The sequence below is a fragment of the Triturus cristatus genome, chromosome 1_1 (assembly GCF_964204655.1).
Source record: "Triturus cristatus chromosome 1_1, aTriCri1.1, whole genome shotgun sequence".
NCBI lineage: Eukaryota > Metazoa > Chordata > Amphibia > Caudata > Salamandridae > Triturus > Triturus cristatus.
Genome location: NC_140579.1, coordinates 880,782,853 through 880,806,727, shown reverse-complemented (window position 1 = coordinate 880,806,727; position 23,875 = coordinate 880,782,853). Strand labels below are relative to the sequence as shown.

At 51.6% G+C, this 23,875-nt stretch overlaps 2 protein-coding genes across 8 annotated transcripts in view; both read right to left on the bottom strand.

The window, feature by feature from the left end:
• Window positions 1-23,875, bottom strand: part of LOC146871232 (ATP-dependent chromatin remodeler CHD8-like) — a 2,388,691-nt gene that overhangs the window by 1,410,389 nt on the left and 954,427 nt on the right. For all 7 annotated transcript variants that reach the window (XM_085650618.1, XM_085650635.1, XM_085650640.1 and 4 more), the window contains exon 21: window positions 14,570-14,772. In XM_085650618.1, coding sequence (XP_085506744.1) covers window positions 14,570-14,772 — 203 coding nt within the window. The remainder of the gene's footprint in view (window positions 1-14,569; window positions 14,773-23,875) is intronic.
• LOC146871235 (uncharacterized) overlaps window positions 17,130-23,875 on the bottom strand; it is a 63,178-nt gene continuing 56,432 nt past the window's right edge. Inside the window, exon 3 of the mRNA XM_085599722.1 lies at window positions 17,130-17,245. Coding sequence (XP_085455848.1) covers window positions 17,130-17,245 — 116 coding nt within the window. The remainder of the gene's footprint in view (window positions 17,246-23,875) is intronic.

Here is a 23,875-nt window from a genome sequence, read left to right as displayed (position 1 = left end):
TTAACTGACAATGTCGATTTGAATTACTTTGTTAAAGGCCCTGTGGGAGGCAGGTCCAAACGATGGGTATATGCTATTTACAACGAAGTTTGGAAATTGTCTCAAATTGAAGCTGCTTCTAGATTGAGAGCTATTGACCAAGCTAATTTGGAAAAAGTACTTGCGGTCATTGATAATAGCATTAACACTCTTTCTTCCAGAATTTACACATTTAGATAATATTTTTTAATCTGTGTGGATGTTGTACAGGATGACATGTCTGTTTTATACCATGGTCAAAATCAATTGCGTTCTATAATGCAGTTTGCATGGACTTTACAAACATTGAAGGCTGGGAAAGTTCCCTGGGACTACATGAATACATCATCATTATTCTTGCAGTTTAATCTGACTGATAAACAACAGTTCATGTCCATGAAGGATGCAACATATTCACTATTGCATTTTGAAAAGTTGGAACCTTTACCATTCTCTGTGGCCGAATCAAACTCAGCTGTGCGGCTTATCCACGGGTTAATCACACTACCTTTTCCATTGTTTAAGTTCAGTTCATGTATGAAACACTATATGCCTTAGGCAGATATGAACCACTGGGTACCGCTTTTTTTCATCAAGTTTGGTGACTCCCATTTACATACAGGTGTCTGAGAGGTAAAGAGGTTATTTAAAAGGAGAGGAATGCACTTCCACACCTGATCACTCAATAGTTTGCAAGAACATCCAATTGCATGGCGCTTGTAACGTTCACGCACCAAATTTAGCTTGCATTTTGAAGGGAAACCTGTGCCAGCGATTACACCAACTTTCACGTTATTAGCTAACGGTAGCTATTTGCCTTTAAATAATGAGGCGAGTTACGGGATGCTAGCAGGGATTCCGTACATTGTAACTGTCTCCCAATGAGTAGTCTGTTGTAAGAAAGTGCTTTTCCCAACCCCACATGGGAGACTCGATGTATCCATCTGGCCTTCCATACCAACCTTGAAAGCAGAGTTCAACAAGATGAGCAGAATAAGGGCTCTATTGTCTCAAAAAGAAGTCGCCCTAACTTCCTCTCGTGAAACATTTGTCCGTCACGTGGCTAACACCCGCACCGAGGTGCCTGCGCTTTTAAATACTGATCTCCCACTTCATTTCGGTGCTCTGATTCACACTATATTCAATGCCTCGTCAACAACTGGCTTGGCGCATTTTTTCAAAGTTGTGGGCTCCGGCCTTGTGACCTCGTTCCAAACAATATTTGGTGTGATACCAGTATTTTTCATTCTATTTTTTCTAGCGGCTTCGGTGGGCTTCCATTAATCCTCGCCTTGGCTGCTGGTGTGCTGTTGTTGATTTGTTTGCTCCGCAATGGCTGCACAATCTGTGTCACGCGACAGCCTGCCCCGGCTGTACTAGCTTCGTAACCGGATGCTTGAATACTATGGAACACTGTGAAAAAGTGCCATCTTTCTTGCATGGTATGCCCCCACTTTTTGCTAAATTGCTGAATGTACTTCGATTGAGTGTACCCTGGGTTCCTGCCAATCAGGTGCCCAGGGCCTATGTTCCTTCCTTAAACCACACAAACTCCAAATTGGCAAACCCTAGCCACATGTCAGCCCCTAGTAAATGGTACCCTAGGTACCCAGGGCCTTGTGACCAGGGAAGGCCTCTAAGGGCTGCAGCACTCATTGTGCCACCCTCAGAGGCCCTGTACCCTTACACACACACTGCCCTTGCAGGCTGAGTGTCTGGGTGCAGGACAAAACAAAGAGTCGACATGGCACACATCTGTGTGCCATGCCCATCACCTACACTGCCAAGGCATATGTCAGTCACCCCTCTGGCTGGGTGCCTTACGCCTATGGTGTGGGCACAGGTGCAGGAGCCCTGTGCCCCTACAGTACCCGGGTCCATTCCTGGGCACTGTAAGTGCAGTGCTGTCATTTAAGAATACATGGTGCTGAGAGCTTGTCAAACACGAGCTCCACAGCACCATATTGGCAACACTGAAGCCTGGGAAGTTTGGTATCAAACTTCTCAGCACACTGAACCCACACTGATGCCAGTGTAGGATTTAATGTACTAAGCACCCCAGAGGGCATCTTAGAAGATGCCCCCTTACAGCTAACTTACAATCCACGTCTGCTCTGAGGCTGCCCAGGCTGCCACACAGCAGACACGTTGCTGGACCCCTGGGTGGGAGAGCCCCTGCTCTCCCGGGCCTGCAACAATGCACATCCTGGGTGAGGTGAGAAATCTCCTCCCCCAGGATGAGCAAAGGGAAGCTTCAAAGGCATGCCGCCATTTGGAGTTTCCCCAGGCCACTGCAACCCCCCACTCTGGCGGGAAGCTTGGCCGGAAACCCCATACAAGGACAGGGGATGTGCCAGCCTGCCCACCCCACCCCTCAGGTGGGGGAGGCGAGGTGAAGCACATCTCCGGGCTCTCGCCATCTTGAAGATGGGAGGCCCTACCCTATCAGGATTAGGCTACTGCCCCCCTCCCACAGGAGAGAGGCAGGATAGGGGGTGTACCCACCCCAGGACAAGGACCCATTGGTCCCTGGCCTTCACCTACCTGTAACGCCCCTAAATCTAGTATTTAGGGGCACTCTGAACCTTCCTTCCTGAGATTCCAGATAGAAAACGACAAGAAGAGCAAGAAGAACAAAGACCTGCCCTGCAGCTGCTAAAAAGAGAAGAAGACACCAACTGCTTTGGCCCCAGCCCTACCGGCCTGTCGACTCTCGAACCTGCACCAGCGCGGCATCCCACGTGGCCAGCAACCTCACCAACCCCGGAGGACCTGGCTACCTTTTAGCTCTAAGCCCCTGGGACTCCCACGAGTAGTGGCTCTACTCAAGAAACCTATTTGCTATCCCTGGCACCAGCCCGGGACCGCGGACCCAACACACTCTGCACCAGCCAAGCCTGGCCAGTGCCGGAGTGGACAAAGACCCAGAGGACGACCCCACGGCGACTGTGACCCAGAGTCCGGCACCCAAGGACCCCCCTCGACATCCTGGAAGAAGCCTGCAGCCTCAGAACCAAGTGCCACCCCAGCCGCGATCAACCAGAGGGTAAGATTCCCGACGTCAAAAGGCACCCCTGCACCCGGCGCCCTGCGACCCCCTGTGCCCAATCCCGGGGTACCCACCCAACCTACAACTACCCAACTTACCTCTCGAAGTGGTGGTGGCACCTGAAACATCCTCGTCCCCGAGCCTGCAGCCTCTTTCCAGACCGGAACATTCCCATTGATTCCCATTGAGCGCCCTAAGGCTCAAAAGCACCCTGCACCCAGCCGCCCGAGTGGCCCTGGCAGTGCCCTCTCTACACTAACCTACTTCCCCACTTGCCCCGAGTAAGTGACCAGGAGCCCAGCTCCCACAGCCGCGTGGCTTGCCAGACAGCAGCCACCAACCAAGGCCCCCCTATCCCTCATAGGATAACATTGGGCCCAACTCTCTCTGCACCCGGCCGTCCTGAAACCGCTGAGGGTGAACCAACTGTACCTACCTGACACTGGGGGACCCCTGAGTCCATGCCCGGAATATCAACACTACCAGTCGAGTACTTACCCTTAAACCGCTAACTTCATTTTCCTCATAGGGTAGCATTGACTGGCTTTTTCTTCAAAAATCTTCTAAGTGTGAACTTTTCAAAACTGCAAAAATTCACCAAAAATCAGCCAAGTGACAAAAACGAATTTACTCACCTGCTCCTAGGTGAGCTCCCAGTGCTGGATCTTGGTGCCCAGCCCAGACTCTGAAAAGTGTTCACAACTATACTTACCTCTAACTCATTTTTCTCCCATAGGAAACCATTGTCTGCTTTTCTGTGAAATTTCTTCTAAGTGTCTACTTTTGCAAATTTGAAATATTCTTTTAAAATCGTACCATTTCTGCAAACGAAATTACTTACCTGCTTTTGATAAGGACCCCAGTCCTGGGTCTAGGCACCCAGTCCTGGATTACTAAAGTAACGATAAAGTACTCTACCTGCAATTTGAATTTCTTGCCATAGAGATCCATTGAATGTTTTCTGTGAAATATTTTCTAAGTGCTAACTTTTGAAATAGCTAAATATTATTTAAAAATCATTACAGTTATTAAGTCGACTTTCATCACTTGATTCTGAATACTGACCCCAGGCTAGTTCTAGGAGCCAGACCTGGAATTCCAAAAGTAATCTGAAAAGTAATTTATTACAAATAACCTGAATTTACCATTGAGCTCAATGCATTGTTATGTTTAGGAAATAGGATTGTTTATTGCAACCAACTGTGACTGTTTACACAAATTTATTGCTTAAAACAAAAGTATTTATATTCAACCTCTCATTCTGAGAAAGTATATTTTTACCCCCTTTGTGGTTCTAAAAATAAAACAAGCATATATTTTATATATACAAACCATTGGCCTAGAGTTCAGTTATTGAGTGTGTGAAACCATTTGCTGACTGAGTGTGTACAATAAATGCTTTACACTGTCCTCTGGTACTGCCTTACTGCTCGACCAAGCTACCACTTTTGAAAGTAAGGTCATACCTAACTTTGACCTCTATCAGCCTCTGGGGGACTGTGGACTCTGTACACCCTGTACCTATTAGGGAACAGTATATACAGAGCCACTTTCTCACAAACACTACACCTGGCAACGTTGAGTGTAGCCTCTGGATTGTCCTTCCGATTCTCGTACTTTACCTGCGTGCAACCTGTTTTCCATTGCCTAGATTGTCCCTTTGATTGGGCTCTGGATTTGTGCCTCTCAAACACGGCGTCTCCTGCCCCGGATTATGATCGACTGATGAGTCCCTTAGTGACTCATGATTTGGACTGTTCTGGTGTCGGGATTATGGCCTGTGTGGCTGCGCATGGAATCCTGGGTAATTGGGATATATGTGCAGCGGCCAATGACTTTCAGGCTCGAAGTTATCTCGAAGAACACGCAAGTTTGCCTCTGATGGTGCTAGAGGCTCCGGCTATCGAGGAACATGTATGTTCATTTACTTTATTGGACTGGATGGCTGAATCCTTTACTGAAGATTGCAATGACTTCCTCTTGGAGGCTGTTGCAACATACTGTGCCTATATGTTGATGGATTAAATTGGCAGTTGTCCATCTTCCGCACGTACTAACTCAAATTTTTTTACTTTTTATTTTTTTACGCCACAATGGGCTGTATACCGCCCCTGATTGATCTTTTTGTTTTTTAATTTATTCCCAACACACAATTTCGAACTTTTCACTACCAATTATCCGGATTGGCAAAATATGAACTTGGTTCTGACTCATTCGAACTTGAACTCTGCGTTCCTACATTGCTTACCTATTTTGTTCAGGGCCCGATCAAGGGAGGGTGTAAAGAGGCTAGGGTTTTGCATATACACATTGCTATGTTAGCATAAGCGTTTTAGAAGTTAAACGCCATCTTGCCGCTTTTGCACACGACACTACGTGCAACTGTTATTATAAGTAAAACTGCTTGCTTTTTCTTCACATGAGAACGGTCTGTTTTTCACATCCCTAGACTTACACTGCGACCTTAGTCTGAACACTGTGAGCAGAAACCGTCATGGTCAAATAACAATGTATGCTGTTGAATTCAGGTTGATCGGCCCACGCTCTAGACACAAGCACACAGCTGGAAATATCTGAAACTCGAGTGCCTTAAATATTGCATTGCATGCATGATGCTGGCACTTTTGGAGACAACCTTTCCAGACACAGAGAGCAGTGCTGATCCTGTGATGTGATGTGATTAACCTAAGCTGATCTTGGAGGTATGGGATTCCCCATTCAAGCCTAGAGACCTTCTATTATTATTATTATAAAACTAGCTTATAGCCTGGGGAGGGTGGTACACAAGGTACTATAGGACCTGTTTCCACTATCATTATAATATTGTTGGAGGGAGGACCACCGGGGACCCACTCCGGGGCACCTCCCTACCGCAAAGTTATAGCCGAGCGCCGCTGAGAAGCCTCCTAGGAGAGGTCTTTCTCCTATGATCGTACTAGGCCCAGTAACACCACCACACAGGACTCCGTATCAGTTGCTTATCTAGGTACTTTATCAATAGTAGCACATTCGAAATATTTACAGGGGGATCGAGAGATCCAGAAAGAGTCTCAATGTCTTTGTAGGGACAGGGTAGCGGGACAGTCTTAGTACCAGCCTGGTACGGAGAAGCTCTGCGCCAGACCTGGCGTTAGGCCGAAGGTGGCTCCGGGGACCGGAGCGGCAGGTGCTGGTCTCAAAGCAGCTCGGACGTGGAGAGCCGCGACGGGGTCTGCAGGGCTCGGGTGGTAGTTCCGCTTGGGTCGAGCCGCGACACAGTCAGCAGGGCTCCAGTGGTAGTTCCGCTTGGGTCGAGCGGCGACGTGGTCAGCCGGGCTCTGATGGGAAGTTCAACAAGGTCGGGCCGCGACAGCGTCTGCAGGGCCCCAAGGGTTCGTGAAGGTCTTTAAGCACGGTGGAGCCGCGACGTAGTCAGCAGGGCTCAGAGCGTGGTTCCAGGATGAGTCTTTCTCCGTAGGGTCAGCCGCGATCCGATCAGCAGGGCTCTTGACTCCGGGATACAACTGCTGTCCTGTTGCAGGGTCGCCCCAGATATAGGTCTGGAGCCCTTTGATGTCCGGACCCTTGCGCCCGGGGGGGGCGGAGAGGCCGGGTCGGGAGCAGCCATATGCTCAGCAGGAGAGGCGCCAGGCCCAGGAGAGCTGTGGGGCGATCGCACCTAGGTGTGGGAGGACGGTTGGGGGTCCCATCGATACTGCCCTCCGCCGGGAGTGGGAGCGTGTTCACGGTGTACCCCCTGGCCAGTTGTTGGTGCCTTAATGTCGGGGCTTGCTGGGGCCGAGGCCGGGTTGAGCGGGGTCAAGTGGGCTGGTGCGCAGAATCACGTACAATCCAAAATGGAGGAGCCCCGAGGTGCAGGGGACCTCGTGCGGCTTGGCGAGGGGGAACAGGACCACGCCACGAGGCCGGCTCCAACAAGCGTCCCCCCTCTAGCGGAAGGCAGGGAGAGTCACCCATCTCCTTGGGGGTTCTCCTCGCCGAGGCGGAAGAATCTGGATAGGCCGTCGGCATTGGCGTGGTCGTTGCCGGCCCGGTGCTCTACGGTGAAGTCCATCCCTTGCAGCGACATGGACCATCGCAACAATTTGGGGTTCTCGCCCCGCATCTGCATTAGCCACCGCAGGGGCCGATGGTCAGTCTGGACTCGGAAGTGGGTGCCGAAAAGGTAGGGCCGGAGCTTTTTGAGAGCCCATACCACGGCGAAGGCCTCCCGCTCGATGGTGCTCCACCTCTGTTCTCGGGGCAGCAGTCTGCGGCTGATGAAGGCCACAGGTCTGTCGAGGCCCTCGGTGTCCATCTGGGAGAGGACCGCCCCAACCCCGTACTCCGAGGCATCTGTCTGAACCACGAATTCCTTGCCGTAGTCAGGGGCCTGTAGTACAGGGGCAGCGCACATTGCCGCCTTGAGGGTTTCAAAAGCGGTCTGACAGCGGGGTGTCCAGTGCACCGTCTTGGGTTGCATTTTGGAAGTGAGCTCCGTGAGGGGGCCCACAATACTGCCATAGTCTTTGATAAATCGCCGGTAGTAGCCTGTGAGGCCTAAGAAGGCCCGGACAGCTGTTTGGGTGGCGGGGGGCTCCCACGCCTGGATGGCATCGACCTTCAACTGGAGGGGCGCCACCTGGCCACTCCCGACCTGATGGCCCAGATAGGTCACTGATCCTTGACCGATCTGGCACTTGCTGGCCTTGAGCCCGGCCCTTTGGAGAGCGGCTAGGACTTCTCTGAGGTGTCCTAGGTGCGCGGCCCAGTGGTTGCTGAAGACTGCAATGTCGTCTAAGTAGGCCGCGCTGAAGGCTTCTAGTCCGGCCAGGACCTTATTCACCAGTCTCTGGAAGGTCGCTGGGGCGTTCTTCATACCGAAGGGCATCACCCGAAAGTGGTAGTGCCCATCGGGGGTGGAGAAGGCGGATCGTTCCTGGGCGCCGGGGGTGAGCCTGATCTGCCAGTACCCAGCGGTGAGATCAAAAGTGCTTAGGTAGCGGGCGGCCCCTAAGCGGTCGATCAGCTCGTCTGCCCGTGGCAGGGGGTGGGCATCGGTCTTGGTGACTGCGTTTAGGCCCCTGTAGTCCACACAAAATCGGAGTTCCGGGGGGGGGGGTGCCGGGGGCGGCGGCCTTCGGCACCAAGACCACAGGGCTGGCCCACGGGCTGTCGGATGGCTCGATGACTCCGAGAGCGAGCATCTTGGAGACCTCCGTTTGTATGCAGGCTCGGACCCAGTCGGGCACTCTGTAGGCGCGGTGTCGCACAGGGGGGCTGTCCCCGGTATCCACGTCGTGGACGCACCAGGGGGTCACCCCGAGCGTGAGAGAGAAGAGGGCAGCGAAGGGTTGCCGCAGCTGCCGGCAGTCATGGCGCGGTTCTGGGGTCAGGGTGGTGGAGAGTTTGACGCCCTCCAGGGAGCCGTCTTGGTCCGAGGACCCCAGGGGGTCGGGTAGGGGCTCGGAGTCGCTTTCGCCCCCATCGTCGGTAGCCAGCAGCAGGCTTAGTTCGGTTCGGGCAAAGTGGGGCTTGAGCCAGTTGGCGTGTAGGACCCGGAGGGGGTTCCTTGGGGACTCCATGTCGACCAAGTAGGCGACGGGGCTCTTCTTCTCAACCACCTTGAAGGGCCCGGTCCATCTGTCCTGAAGGGCGCAGGGGTCCACGGGCGACATGACCCAGACTTGCTGGCCCGGCTCGAACTCGATGGTCGAGGCATTTTCGTCATACCAGCGTTTCATGTCTTCTTGGCTGGCTTCGAGGTTGGCTTTTGCCAGGGCCCGGAACTGCCGAGTCTGGTTCCGCAGGGTCAAGAGGTACCTGTAGACGTCGGGGGGGGCATCTTGGACGCTCGCCTCCCAGCACTCTTTGACCAGGCTGAGGGGCCCTCGGACGGGGTGCCCATACAACAGTTCGAAGGGGCTGAAGCCCAGGGATTTCTGTGGAACCTCTCGATAGGCGAACAGGAGGCATGGCAGCAGGACGTCCCATCTCCTCCTCAGGGGCTCTTCCAGGCCCTTGATCATTCCTTTCAAGGTTCTGTTGAACCGCTCGACCAGTCCGTTCCCCTGGGGGTGGTAAGGGGTGGTGAACTTGTAGGTGACCCCACATTGTTGCCAGAGGGATCTCATGTATTTCGAGATGAAGTTCGTACCCCTGTCGCTCACCACTTCTCGGGGGAACCCCACCCTGGAGAAGATGCCCATCAGGGCCCGGCCCACCACTGGAGCTGTCACAGTTCAGAGGGGGATGGCCTCTGGGTATCGGGCGGCGTGGTCGACCAGTACCAGGATGAAGCGGTGGCCCAGGGCGGTTCGGGGGTCAAGGGGCCCCACGATGTCGATCCCTACCCGTTCGAACGGGGTGTGGACGGCTGGAAATGGTTGGAGGGGGGCCTTGACTCGACCCCAGTCTTCCCGCTGGCTTGGCAGGTCTGGCAGGACCGGCAGTGGTGGTCCACGTCTCTCCGCATTCGGGGCCAATAAAAATGGGTCACAAAGCGGCTGTAGGTCCTGTCTCGTCCGAGGTGTCCGGCGAGGGGCACGTCATGCGCCAGGTTCAGGAGGAACTCTCGGAATCGGAGGGGAACCACCAACACACGGCCGGCTTCTAGTTCGGCGACTTTCTGTTCGCTATATAACAAGTCATTGTCCCAATAGATCCAGTGGGTTCCCGTGGGGTCCCCCGTGGCCTGGGCAGTCGCTTGCTGTCGGGCCCCTTCGAGGGACGGGTAGGCCTTCTGTTCTTGTTGGAACTGTTCGCGGGTGGGGCCCCCGTCGTGGCGCCACTGGGCCAGCTCGGGGATCTCGCTGAGGGAGGTGGCCTCGTCGGGGGAAAGTTCGGATGGCCCGGCCTCATCGTCAGGCTCCTCCGTGCCGGAGGAGAGTGGCAGTTCTGGGCCCGCAGGCTCGACGGGGGCCGCTGCAGCGGCTGGTTGGGCGGTCATGGAACGGGTGGTGGCGCAGGCCCATTCGGGCAGCCCTAGCATCCCCAGATGCTCTCGGCGCTCCACCTGGGCCCAGGGGGAGCTCTCCAGGTCGTTCCCCAGGAGGCAGTCCACTGGAGCGTCGTCGCGGACAGTTACTTTCAGGGTGCCTGACACTCGTCCCCACTCGAAGGGGATCCGGGCCATCCGGCACATGCTTTCGGTGTTGTCCGCGGTCCGGACAGGGCATAGGACATGCGGCAGGATCTGTTCGGGGGTCACCAGGTGGCAGCGGACAGCGGTCAAACTGGCCCCGGTGTCACGGAGGGCTTCGGCCCGTTGCCCATTGATGGTGACCCACTGCTGGTACTTCTGGGTGTTGCTCGGGATGGGTGCTCGGGGCACCATTTCTCGGGTGCCCAGGCATACGAGTGACATGGCAGCCGGTTCCCACTCGGGGGACCCGACGTCGCGGTTTTCCTCCTCTTCTTCTCCTTCCCCCAGGGCTGCGGCGGCTATTTGTCGGGGAGGGGGCCCAGCGGTCCCGTTTTGTCGGTTCACGGGGCAGGCCGGGTCGCTCGCATAGTGGCCTGTCTGTTGGCAGCCGAAGCAGGTCACTGTTGGTCGGGGTCCAGGCCTGGCGATGGGGGTCCCCCTACGGACCAGGGTCGGGGACGTGTGGTTGGCGGCTTGGCCTCGTGGCGGGCTGCGGGGCAGCCCGGCCGGGAATTCTCGACTGCAGTGGGACCCTCCTCCTCCGCCCCGCTGGCGAGGAGGTCCCATGGTACTCCGTTGGTAGTCCCCCACGGGGTTCCGGGGGACCCGGGTGTTGACCCATCGGTCGGCTTCGGCGGCGAGCTTCCGGGGCTCGGTCAGTTTGCTGTCAAGGAGGTGTTGCCTTAGTTCGACAAAGCAGTTGTTGGCGATGTGACCCCAGACAAGGAGGTCGAACAGTTCGTTGTACGAGGTGACCTTGCTCCCTCTTATCCACCCTTCAAAGGCTCTGCTGAAGAAGTCCACATATTCGACCCATGTGGTACCGGGGAGCTTCTTGCAGTCCCGGAAGCGCTGCCGGTACATCTCGGCTGATAGTCCGTAGTGGGTGAGTAGGGCCTCTTTCATGTGGTCGTACGAGGTCATCACCGCGTCGGGGAGTTGCAGCAGGGTATCCCGGCCCTCGCTGAGGAACCTCCCCCATAGGCCGGCACCCCAATCCTTCCGGGGTACCCGATGGGAGGTCATGGCTACCTCGTATGCTCGGAACCATTGCTGGATGTTGTCGTTTTTATAGTACTCCTTGACGACATCCTTAGGGATATGAACCTTTGGCTCGGTCAGTGGCAGAGCGTCCCGGGATCCGGGGGTGCTGGTCTCCCCCGTTTTGGATTTCAGTTCGAGTTCCTTGAGGCCCCTCTCGTGCTCGAGGGTTAGCCGTTTCTCTTCTAGTTCTCGATGCCGTTTCTTTTCTTCGATTTCCTCCTGCAGCCGTAGTTGCTCCAAGGCCAACTTTTTCTCCGCCAGCAGGAGTACACCATCCAGCCAGAGTCGTGCGAGTTCCAATTCGTGTGTCCGGACCCTCTCCCGTTCTCGCATTTCTTCGTGGGATGGGCCGGCTTCCGGGATGCTTCGTCCCCCATCTGCCGGGGTCATGGTCGGCGGTAGGTTTTCGTTCCGGGCCGAGGTCCCTTCGCCTTGGGGTGGAGTGGCCTCGGATTCTGCACAGGCTTTCAGGGCTTTCTGCATTTCTTCCTTGGTGCCCAATCCTGTGGTTGGGATCCCTTTGTCCTTGCAGAATGGTTTCAATTCTTTGTGGGTGTATTCTTCCAACCTTTCTTGCTGGAAGGTTGCGGCCACGGTTGTTTCTTGGCTGCTCATGGTTCTCTTTCTTTTTCCGTCTGGTTAGGCAGCGGGTGCGTTACTTGCCTGTACGATTGCGTCTGGCTCGGATCCCGTTGCTTGCCACCAAATGTTGGAGGGAGGACCACCGGGGAGTCAGGGGGCCCACTCCGGGGCACCTCCCTACCGCAAAGTTATAGCCGAGCGCTGCTGAGAAGCCTCCTAGGAGAGGTCTTTCTCCTATGATCGTACTAGGCCCAGTAACACCACCACACAGGACTCCGTATCAGTTGCTTATCTAGGTACTTTATCAATAGTAGCACATTCAAAATATTTACAGGGGGAATCGAGAGATCCAGAAATAGTCTCAATGTTTTTGTAGGGACAGGGTAGCGGGACAGTCTTAGTACCAGCCTGGTACGGGGAAGCTCTACGCCAGACCTTGCGTTAGGCCGAAGGTGGGACCGGAGCGGCAGGTGCTGGTCTCAAAGCAGCTCGGACGTGGAGAGCCGCAACGGGGTCTGCAGGGCTCGGGTGGTAGTTCCGCTTGGGTCGAGCCGCAACACAGTCAGCAGGGCTCCGGTGGTAGGTCCGCTTCGGTCGAGCCGCGACGAGGTCAGCCGGGCTCTGATGGCAAGTTCAACAAGGTCAGGCCGCGACAGCGTCAGCAGGGCCCCAAGGGTTCGTGAAGGTCTTTAAGCACAGTGGAGCCCCGACGTAGTCAGCAGGGCTCAGAGCGTGGTTCCAGGATGAGTCATTCTCCGTAGGGTCAGCAGCGATCCGATCAGCAGGGCTCTTGATTCCGGGATACAACTGCTGTCGTGTTGCAGGGTCGCCCCAGATATAGGTCTGGAGCCCTTTGATGTTCGGACCCTTGCGCCCGGGGGGGGGCGGAGAGGCCGGGTAGGGAGCGGCCATATGCTCAGCAGGAGAGGCGCCAGGCCCAGGAGAGCTATGGGGCGATCGCACCTAGGTGTGGGAGGACGGTTGGGGGTCCCATCGATACTGCCCTCCGCCGGGAGTGGGGGCGTGTTCACGGGGTACCCCCTGGCCAGTTGTTGGTGCCTTGATGTCGGGGCTTGCTGGGGCCGAGGCCGGGTTGAGCGGGGTCACGTGGGCTGGTGCGCAGAGTCACGTACAATCCAAAATGGAGGAGCCCCGAGGTGCAGGGGACCTCGTGCGGCTTGGCGAGGGGGAACAGGACCACGCCACGAGGCCGGCTCCAACAAATATGATTTCTCCCTTTGTGTTTTATGGAATTGTAGCCATGCTGATGCTTTTATTTCTAATCATTTGTTTGCTTATGTTAGCCAAAATACTGCATCTTAGAGCACGTAGTTATAAATATACATTTTAAAATTTTCCGTGCCTCTGATTACTCACGTTGTGGACTGATATGAGAATAAAAACGAAAAGGTGTTTTTGATTCCCACCATTCCTGAGAGTAACCCAAGTCGCTTGTTCTGGGTTGTCTAATCATTGGTAGCTTTGCTGTAGTACGGAGAACGAATGAGACACTGATGCTAGTCGGATAGCGGTTCTGGGTACTAAGGTGAGTTTTTTGGTACACCACAATTTACTGAGGTCCTGGTTTCCTGTGCATAGTTCTGTGCATGAGCAGAATCCCCGCAACAGTTTCGGATCCAAAGATGATTTCGGCTGACTCTGTCCCAAGCCAGAAGGCTTGACAATTTGTTTCAGTGCCGAGCCAGAAGGCTGGGCATCGGAAACATTGTCTCGGTGCAGACCTTGGCCAGAAGCTAGAGGTGGTGCCTGAGCCGTATGTTTTTAGGAAAAATTTTTTAGGGGCAAGGTGTCTTCCGTAACTCGGGGCACCCTGTCCCAGAGGCATGTCTTTGTACTCCAAATCTATCTAGAGTTCAGAATCCGACTCTGGGAACAGATGGCCTCTTCTTTTTTTCGCCAACGCTTCGACCTCTTCATGCTTGGAATCTGAGCTGAAGATGTCTGGAGTGTATTGAATGCTTTGCTGTAGCATTTCACATCGAGCCGGATGATCACGTAGAGTTTTCTTCGACCAAAACAACTTACAGGCGTCACAGTCTTCCTCCTTGTGCTCTGGTGATAGGCACACTTTACAGACTTGCTGTAGGTCGGTGCGAGGGTACTTGGCGTGGCACAGAGGACAGAATTGGAATGGAGTTCGTTCCATCGACTGACTGGTGGACTGACGCGGCTATGCGTGAGGGACGCCCCCAATGCATCGATTCAATACCCAGAAAACAGGAAAACACATTCGAGAGCCATACTTTTAAGGGCAGAGTAAATTGCGCACAGAGGGAACCCTGAAGAATGGTTTCAGAACGGAGCGCAGCAATGCACGTTCGAACCCGATGGCGGAAGAAAAACTAGCTAACAATGAAGTTGAAGTCCATGCACACTATCACCGAAAGGAGGAGTCACCTTACCTCGTGACTGGAAAGAGCTCTCCGAAGAAAAAGAACTAGCAAATATCCGGACCCAAAACTAGGTGGCAGGAGTATGCAAAGTATGTGTATCTACAGAACAGATAACTCGAACACACATCTTTCTGTATGGAACCTGCCAGTCTCTGACGAATGTACCCAATAACACCAGAGCAGCATGATTTAGAAAGATTACATTAAACATATCTCTACTGCTACAGTCAACAAGAGACCCTTGAGTTAAGCATGCTGCAGTGTCATTGGTAACTTACCCTAATGTGAGACATTCTGCACTGCCAAAAATACATCTACCTTAAGTCAGAGACTACTCACCCATAAACCAGCAAGTGCTTTTCCACACAGAAGCAGTCAGTACGCCCATAGCCATGATGATGTCGATCATGCCTCCGGGGCCGAGGTCGCATATCATCATCTTCACTCTCCAGATCTGAAAATGACACCATGTCATCATCCTTCAAGTTGCTGAAGTGGCGAGTCTGTTTTCGCACCCGTGGTGTGTCGATCACCAGAGTCTCCTGTTGGATGAAGACAATTAGTACTGGGAAAGCAGAAGCCTAAAGAACAATTTACTTAATTTATTTTATATTTTCGTAATGGGCAACTTGACCCAAAAGGGGTCAGTGTGTTGCATATGAATGCAACTGTGATGCAGGCATCCCTTACAGAGAACCAATACATAAAATCACACATCAACAAACAAATTAAATAAATGATTAATTTTCCTTCATCTGTCGAACTCACCCCCAACCCGGCCCCACCACCCTTACCTACATGTGCCATAGCAGATAGCCACTGGCAACAACGATCTTCAGTTGGGTTGGAACTTCAATCTGTGACATTTACAGAACCAAAAGGGCTAAAATGATTGTTCAATTGGTTTGTGAATGAGGACACTCTTCCTTCGAGCGGATTTGTGCCAGACGCCGGGGGTGTGAAAACAGGCTGACTCCTAGATCCTCTGGAGCCAGGAAATAGAGGACAGCCTCCAATTACAGGATACATAGAGAACAAGCAGATCTCACCCTGCCTCAGCACTGACAGATGGAGCATGTTTTTGAACTTTTGTAGGAAAGCGTCCCTTTTTTGACTTGCCTCTTCCACTTTCTGCCATAGTACTGATGTTTTTCGACTGAAAGTGCACAGAAGCCTTGCTAACCAGGCCCCAAGTGCAAGTGCTCATTCCCTTGAAACAATGTAAAAGTAGTAATTGGAACCCTATCAGCAAGGACTTAAGTACCGCTGCAAGTTTCCAGTAAATGGTACCCTGGTACCCAGGGCATGGGTTCTGAAGAGGACCCCGATGGGCTGCAGCAATTATTATGCCACCCAAAGGGGGACACACAAAAACTGAATGCAGACTGCCATTGCAGGATGCGTGAAATGGTGCAAACCGTTGTGAACCCCGTGTGCCATGCTAAGCTGCACCGCATATACTATATGTAGGTCACCCACACAGCAGGCATTAAGAGCCGTAAGGCACGGTGCATTATATTATATGCGACGGTGTGAGAAAGTGCCCTCTTCCTGCATGATTGCCCCCACTTTTTGCTGAATTGCTGATGTGCTTTCAGTGAGTGTGTCCTGGCCTCCTGCTAATCAGGTACACAGGGACTATGTTTTTTTCCCTAAAACTGCATTGAAGCCTAAACCCAATTGGCATCTCTAGCCACAGGTCAGCCCCTGGAAAATGGTACCACAGGTACACAGAGCACTGTGACCAGAGAAGGCCTGTAAGGGTTGCAGACTTATTGTGGCACCCTTAGAGGCCCTGTACCCTGACACGCACACACTGCCTTTGCAGGCTACGTGTTTTGGTGCAGAACAAAGTGAAGAGTCGACATGGCACACATCTTTGTGTGCCATGCCTACAACCCACTGCCCTGGCATAGATCAGTCACCCTTCTAGCTGGGTGCACCATACCAGTGGTGAGGGTAGAGGTGCATGAGCCCTGTACCCCTACAGTGTCTAAGTCCTTTCTTAGACATTGTTAAGTGCAGTTATTTTATGTTAAATGTATATTTGTAAAGTGCACAGCTATTCAATCGAGTGTCCCAGCGCTGAGGCATGATGACTACAATTAGCTGTGTGCCGTGTCAACCAGGTTGAAAATTATTGCTGGAATAACCAGGTTTTCAATGATTTCCTAAACGCAAGCAGGTTCTGCATCTGTCATAGTTCGCGTGGCAGAGTGTTCCACAGTTCAGCCGCTAGCACCTGGAAGGAGCATCCCCCTACCCACGCTCGGTGGAATTTAGGGGTGCGCGCCAACTGAAGTGTTGTGTACCTTGAATGCACGGAGAGGGTGATAGAACTGAATTCTCGTCCTGATGTACCCGGCACCTATGCCATTGAGAGCCTTAAAAGCCAGGACCATGGCCTTAAAATGGATCCTCTTGCTAACTGGTAGCCAATGTAGGGATTTCAACTATGTGGGCATCCGTGCTGTGGGGCTGAGCAGGAGTATTGCTCTGGCTGCTGCATTCTGAGCCACCTGCAGCCTTGCCAGTAGATACTCCGGCAACCCTAGGTACAGTACATTTACATAGTCCAGCCTGGAGACTATCAGTGCTTGGTCTACTGTTTTCCTCTGAGAAAAAGGCAGGAGAGATCGGAACTGCTTTAGCATTTTCAGCATGCCAAAGCAGGAGCCAACAACTGACAATCTGTGCCTGCATAGAGAGTTTCTCGTCCAGCTTCACCCCTAGATTCTTCACTATTTTTACAGAAGTTGTCGGGGGAGACATGTCAGAAGGCCACTAGTTATGCCACATTTTACTCAGGGGGTGGCCGAAGATGAGGATCTCTGACTTTTCAGGATTACATTTAAGCTGATTAGACTGGAGCCAAAAGACCACTTCAGTCAAGCAAGAGTTAATCATATCCATTAAAATCTCTATTAAAATCCGTGTCTTTATCACAGATGAAGAGCAGCTGCGTATCGTCTGCATATGATACAATTTTTGCTCCGTGCCCCTCGGCCAGAGTCGCTAAGGGGGCCATATATATATTAAAAAAGTAGGGCTCTGAATAGATCCCTGAGGAACTCCCACCTCCAGGGGGAGGATAGGGTCAGCGAAGGGTGGGGACCAGACAATTTGCTGGCGATCCTTTAGAAAGGAGGCAAACCAATTGAGTGCCGTGCCCCAGAAACCGCACTCCTGAAGTCTAGCCAGGAGTCGGTCAGGGGGGACGGTATCAAAGGCCGCAGATAAATCCAGTAATATCAATACAGCCTTGCCGCTCTTATCCAGAGCATCCTTTATGGCCTCCGACACTTCCACCAGCGCCGTCTCAGTAACGAAGTTTGCCCTGAAACACACCGCGTCATTGCGGTGTTTTATAGGGCGGAGGTAAACTAGAGCGCTGACCACACCAAGCGGGCTCGCTCTTACAGGCAGGTACCGCAGTCGCGCTTGAATGTTATAAGTGATTAAAAGAAGTACAATGCTCACACAGTAAAAACACCTATGAGTGCAAATAGCAAAATAGGGTTTAGCAGCAATAACGGCAATAGGCAGCATTAACGGCCAGGAGAGCCACCAGCACACAGCGGCAATCACCCGCTGCCATTAAGAGTATATGGTGCTGTCAGTTTGTCATTACAAACTCCACAGCACCATAATGGCTACACTGAAAACTGAGAAGTTTTCTATCAAACTTCTCAGAACATTAAACCCACACTGATACCAGTGTGGGATTTAATGAAAAATTCACACAGAGGGAATCTCAGAGATGCCCCCTGAAAACTAACCCACCACTAGTGTCCAGGCTGAGTGGCTGCTTTCAGCTGCCACTACCAGACATATTTCTGGAACCCTGGGTCGAGAGCCTGCTGCTCTCTGGGGCCTGAAACAATGCAGCCGTTGCCCCCAGGATGGGCAGGGTTCGCGAAGGGGAAGCTTCTTTGTGAGCTTCCCCAGGACAACTGCTGCTTTCAGCAACTGGTCCCCACTGGTTCTGACCCCCACTTTGGGTGGGAGAACCAGTGGGGAAAACAAGTGAGGGTGGCATAACAGGAGTACAGAAAACAGGAAGGAATATGCTACTTACCAGTATGCATCTGTTCTTGGCATGTAGAGCTGCAGATCTATACACTTTTGCATAGATCGCCATCTGGTGTTGGGCCCGGATGTTTGCAGTTTGTTTTTCTTCTTGGACAGTCTTTGGAAGTCACGAGCTCGGTGACTCCTCCTTCGGTCCGTACTGCGCATGGGCTTCGGCTCCATCCTCAGATTGTTTTTCGCCAGCAGGGAAAAGATGGAGCGTAGTGATAATAGTAAGAAACCCATGTGTGTTGTATCTAAATAAGATAGACTGGAACGGATACAGGTAGCTGGGGAGGCGGGTGGGCGTGTATAGATCTGCAGCTCTACATGCCAAGAACAGATGCATACTGCTAAGTAGCATATTCCGTTCGAGGCATATGAGCTGCAGATTATACACTTTTGCATAGATTATATAGCAGTACCCAGCACTAGCGGCGACCACCGGTATCCGTTTGCAGTGGTTTGAAATAGTGTCTTTAGTACAGCCTGGCCCACACTAGCTTGTTGTTTGGAGTGCACGTCTACACAGTAATGTTTTATGAAGGTGTGCGGTGTTGACCATGTGGCTGCTTTGCAGATGTCATCTAAGGGTATGTTCCCTAGAAAAGCCATAGAAGCCCCTATCTTTCTTGTAGAGTGGGCTTTAGGTGGAACAGATAATGTTCTTTTTGCTTTGTGATAGCAAATTTGTATGCACTTTACAATCCACCTAGCTACCCCTGATTTAGAGATGAGGTTGCCTTTATGCGGTGGAGAGGAGACAAACAATTGTTTAGTCTTTCTGAAGGGTTGCGTTCTTTGTATGTAGTACAGTAAAGCCCTTTTAACATCAAGTGTATGTAGAGCCCTTTCCGCAACAGATTGAGGTTGTGAGAAAAAAACCAGTAATTCCACCGATTGATTAAGATGGAAGGGGGAAATGACCTTGGGCAAAAATTTTTGATTTGTGCGAAGTATCACCTTGCTGTGATGTATCTGTAAAAAGGGTTCTTGTATAGTGAACGCTTGTATCTCACTAACCCTTCTAAGGGAAGTGATCGCTACGAGGAAAGCTGTTTTCCAAGTGAGGAACTGTAGCTCACATTTATGCATTGGTTCGAAAGGCGGACCCATTAGCACTGTAAGAACTAAGTTTAGATTCCATACAGGGGAAGGGGGTGCCCTGGGTGGAATTACTCGTTTAAGGCCTTCCATAAAGGCTTTAATAGCAGGCATTCTGAACAGTGATAAATGCTGTCTGTTTTGTAGGTAAGCAGCAATTGCTGCTAGGTGTAGACGTATGGATGAATATGCCAGGTTACACCTTTGAAGATGGAGCAGATAGCATATGATGTGCTGTATGGATGCATCTAAAGGGTTGATTGTATTGTTACGGCAGTAAACAACAAATCTCTTCCACTTTGCGGCATAGCATGCTCGAGTGGAAGGACGTCTGGCTTCCTTGATAATATTCATGCAATCAGGGGGAAGGTTAAGGCATCCAAATTCTAAGATTTCAGGAGCCAGATCGCAAGGTTGAGCTGAGCTGGGTCCGGGTGCCTGATTTCTCCATGGTTCTAGGTTAGGAGGCATGGGGACAGGTGCAGTTTTTAATGCGGTACCACCGATAGCTGTAGTAGTGTGGTGTACAACGGCTGCCTGGCCCATGTTGGGGCTACCAGAATGAGTGTGAGAGAGTGCTGTTGTAGCTTCCTTACCACTAATGGAATTAGCGGGAGAGGTGGAAAGGTGTATGCAAATTTGCCTGACCAGTTCATCCATATCGCATTGCCTTTGGACAATGGGTGTGGGTATCTGGCGGCGAAGCTTCGGAATTTTTTTTTTCGTGGGTGGCGAATAGGTCTATCTGAGGATGCCCCGACTTGTGGAAGAATGGGCGAAGAACTTGTGGATGCAGTTCCCATTCGTGCATTTGCTGCGTTTGTCTGCTGAGCAGATCTGCCATCGTGTTTTGAATGCCTGGGACGTGTTGTGCCAGGAGAAAGATTTTTTTGTGGAATTGCCCATCTCCATATGCTCTGTGCTAAGCGGGAGAGCTGGGGAGAGTGTGTTCCCCCCTGTTTTTGAATATAATACATTCCAGTCATATTGTCTGTGCGAATGAGGACTGCTTTGGCTGAAATTTGTTTCTGAAAGGATTTCAGGGCTAGAAAGATCGCCAATAACTCCAGATGGTTGATGTGGAGTAATTTTTGCTGTGGCGTCCATAGACCTTGCACTGTGAGGTGTAGAAGGTGCGCTCCCCAGCCGGAGAGCGACGCATCCGTTGTTAGAATCACATGAGGAACCGGGTCCAGGAACGGCCGCCCTTTGGAAAGGTTTGTGGTGTTCCACCACTGCAGAGAGTGATGGGTGCGGCCGTCCACCAACACCAGATCCGTCAGCTGTCCCTGGGCCTGGTTCCACTGCCGTGCTAGGCACTCTTGGAGTGGACGCATGTGGAGTCTTGCATGGGGCACTATGAAGATGCAAGATGCCATCATCCCTATTAGCTTCATAAACACTCTTGCTGGGAGAGAGTGCTGAAGAATTAATGTTTGGCGCAAGGCTTGTATGCTTGCGATTCTGGCTGAATTGGGATAGGCTATAGCTTTGGAGGTGTCTATAGTGGCCCCGAGATATTGCTTTGTGTGAGATGGTATGAGGTGGGATTTTTGAAGATTCACCGTGAAGCCTAGCTGGTGGAGCAGTTGGATGGTGCTGTTTGTATGTTGCACACACTGGTGGTAGGACGCGGCTTTTATCAGCCAGTCATCCAAGTAAGGGAAGACATGAATATGTTATCCTCTGAGGTGTGCTGCTACTACCGTAGGCATTTGGTAAACACCCGTGGTGCGGTTGTGACCCCGAAGGGGAGAACTCTGAAGTGGTAATGCTGACCGTCCACCACAAACCTGAGGTACTTCCTGTGAGAAGGGTGTATTCGAATATGAAAGTATGCGTCTTTCAAGTCCAGTGTAGTGAGAAGGTCTCCCTGGCAGAGGAGTGGGAGAACTTGTTGGAGGGTTACCATGTGGAAATGGTCCGAATGTATGTATGCATTTAGAGGCCGGAGGTCTAGAATGGGCCGTAGGGTCTTGTATCTCTTTGGTATTAGAAAATACAGAGAGTAGACCCCTAAATTTTGCTGATTGACGGGGACCTGCTCTATAGCTTGTTTTTGCAGGAGGGAGATTACCTCCTGTTTGAGCGGAGTGGTGTATTCTTGCGACATTGTACAGTGCCTGGGTGGAATATTGGGTGGGGTAGATGTTAGTTCGAGACAGTAGCCTGACTGAACAATTTGTGTCACCCATTTGTCTGATGTTATGGTCTCCCAGGTGGGAAGAAAATGCCGTAGTCTGCCCACGACTGGAGTGGAATGGTCGGGGGGGGGAGCGGGGGAAAGTCATTGGGCGGGTGGTGTGGCAGAACGGTTGGTGTTGGTTTTGCCCCTGCCCTTATTATTGTTTCCTCTATATCCACCTCTTTGATATCCCTTCGAGAAGGTAGTCTGAGGAGGGGACTTGTAGGAAGTAGAGGCGCTATCGGCAGAGTAACCTCTGCCTGTGCCACGAAAGGAGGAACGACGAAATGAACGTCTAGGGGTATGGGATTGTAATGCCCCCATAGACTTTGCTGTATCCGTGTCCTTTTTCATTTTCTCCAATGCTTCGTCGACCTTTGGACCAAATAGGTGTTGTTGGTCAAAGGGGTGATTTAATATAGATGCCTGGACATCTGGCTTAAACCCTGAGATTCTGAGCCAGGCATGACGACGAAGCAAAACACTGGTGTTTATAGCTCTAGAAGCTGTGTCTGCTGCGTCGAGGGCACATTTAATTGAGGTGTTGGTAATGAGCTTTCCCTCCTGTATTAGCTCATGAGCCCTGTGTTTATGTTTGTCAGGGAGATGTTGCATGATAGCCTCCAGCTCATCGTAATGTGCTCTATCATAACGTGCAAGCAGTGCTGGCTTGTGCCGGAGTGGACAAAGACCCCGAGGACGTTCCCCCGGCGACTGTGACCCCGAATCCGGCACCCAAGGACTCACCTCGACGCTCCTGTCGCCGCCTGCAGCCTCAGAACCAGGGACCCCCCCAACCGCAATCAACAGAGGGTAAGATTTCCCGACACCAAAAGGCACCACTGCACCCGGCACCCTGCGGCCCCCTTTGCCCGTCTCCTAGGTACCTACCTATCCTCCAACTACCCAACTTACCTCTCGAAGTGGTCACGGCACCGGACGCATCTTTGTCCCCGAGTTTGCAGCCTTTGTTCAACCTGGAGCTTTCCCATTGAAATCCATTAAGCGCATGGAAGGCTCAAAAGCACCCTGCACCCAGCCACCCGAGGGGCCCTGGCAGTGTAACTTCTACTCCTACCTACTTCCCCATTTGCCCTGAGCAAGTGACCAGGGGCCCAGCTCCCACAGCCACGTGGCCTGCTAGTCAGCAGCCACCAACCAACGCCCCTCTGCCTCCCATAGGATAACATTGGGCCTAACTCACTCTGCACCCGGCCGCCCCAGTGCTGCTGAGGGTGTAACAACTGTACCAACCTGACCCTGGGAGACCCCTGAGTGTGTGCCCAGAACCTTAACACGGCCAGTTGAGTACTTACCCAAGAGCCGATAACCCAATTTTCTTCCATAGGGTAACATTGACTGGTTTCTTCTGAAATTTCTTTTAAGTGTGGAGTTTCTAAAATTTAAATATTCACCTAAAATCACCCGAGTAACGAAAACGGAAATACTCACCTGCTATTAGGTGAGATATCAGTGCTGGATCTTGGTGCCCAGCACTGACCCTAAAAAGTACTCACAACTGTACTTACCAGTAGCCCAATTTTCTTCCATAGGAAACCATTGACTGTTTTTCTGTGACATTTCTTCTAAGTGTTGATTTTTGCATATTACAAATATTCTTTAAAAATCGTACCAACTGTGAAAACATACTTACTTACCTGTTTTAGGTAGAGGTCCCAGTACTGAGCCTAGGAGCCCAGACCTGGATTACAAAAGTAACGAGAACATACTTTACCTGTAACTTGACTTTTCTCCCATAGAGAATCATTGACTGTTTACTATGAAATTTCTTCAAATTGTCAACTTTTAAAATAGCAAAATATTGCCTAAAAATCATAACAGTAACTGAAACGAATTTACTCACTTGTTTCCAAGACCTGTCCCAGGACTGAATCTAGGATCCAGTCCTGGAATTAGAAAAGTAATCCTGAAAGTAATCTATTGCAAATAACCTAAAAACTCACATTGAGCTCAATGTATTGTGTTTGAAATTGTGTTGCCCATTGCAACAACCTGTAACTATTGTGTACAAAAGTCAATTGCATATTGCAAAAGTATTTAACTAAAGCCTCTCATTCTGAGAAAGTATATTTTAATACCTACTGTTGGTTCTAAAATAAAACAAGCATATATTTTTTTTATATATAAACCATTGGCCTAGAGTTCAGTTATTGAGTGTGTGAGACCATTTGCTGGCTGAGTGTGTACAACAAATGCTTTACAGTGTCCTCTGATACTGCCTTACTGCTCGACAAAGCTACCATTTTAGAGAGTAAGATTATATC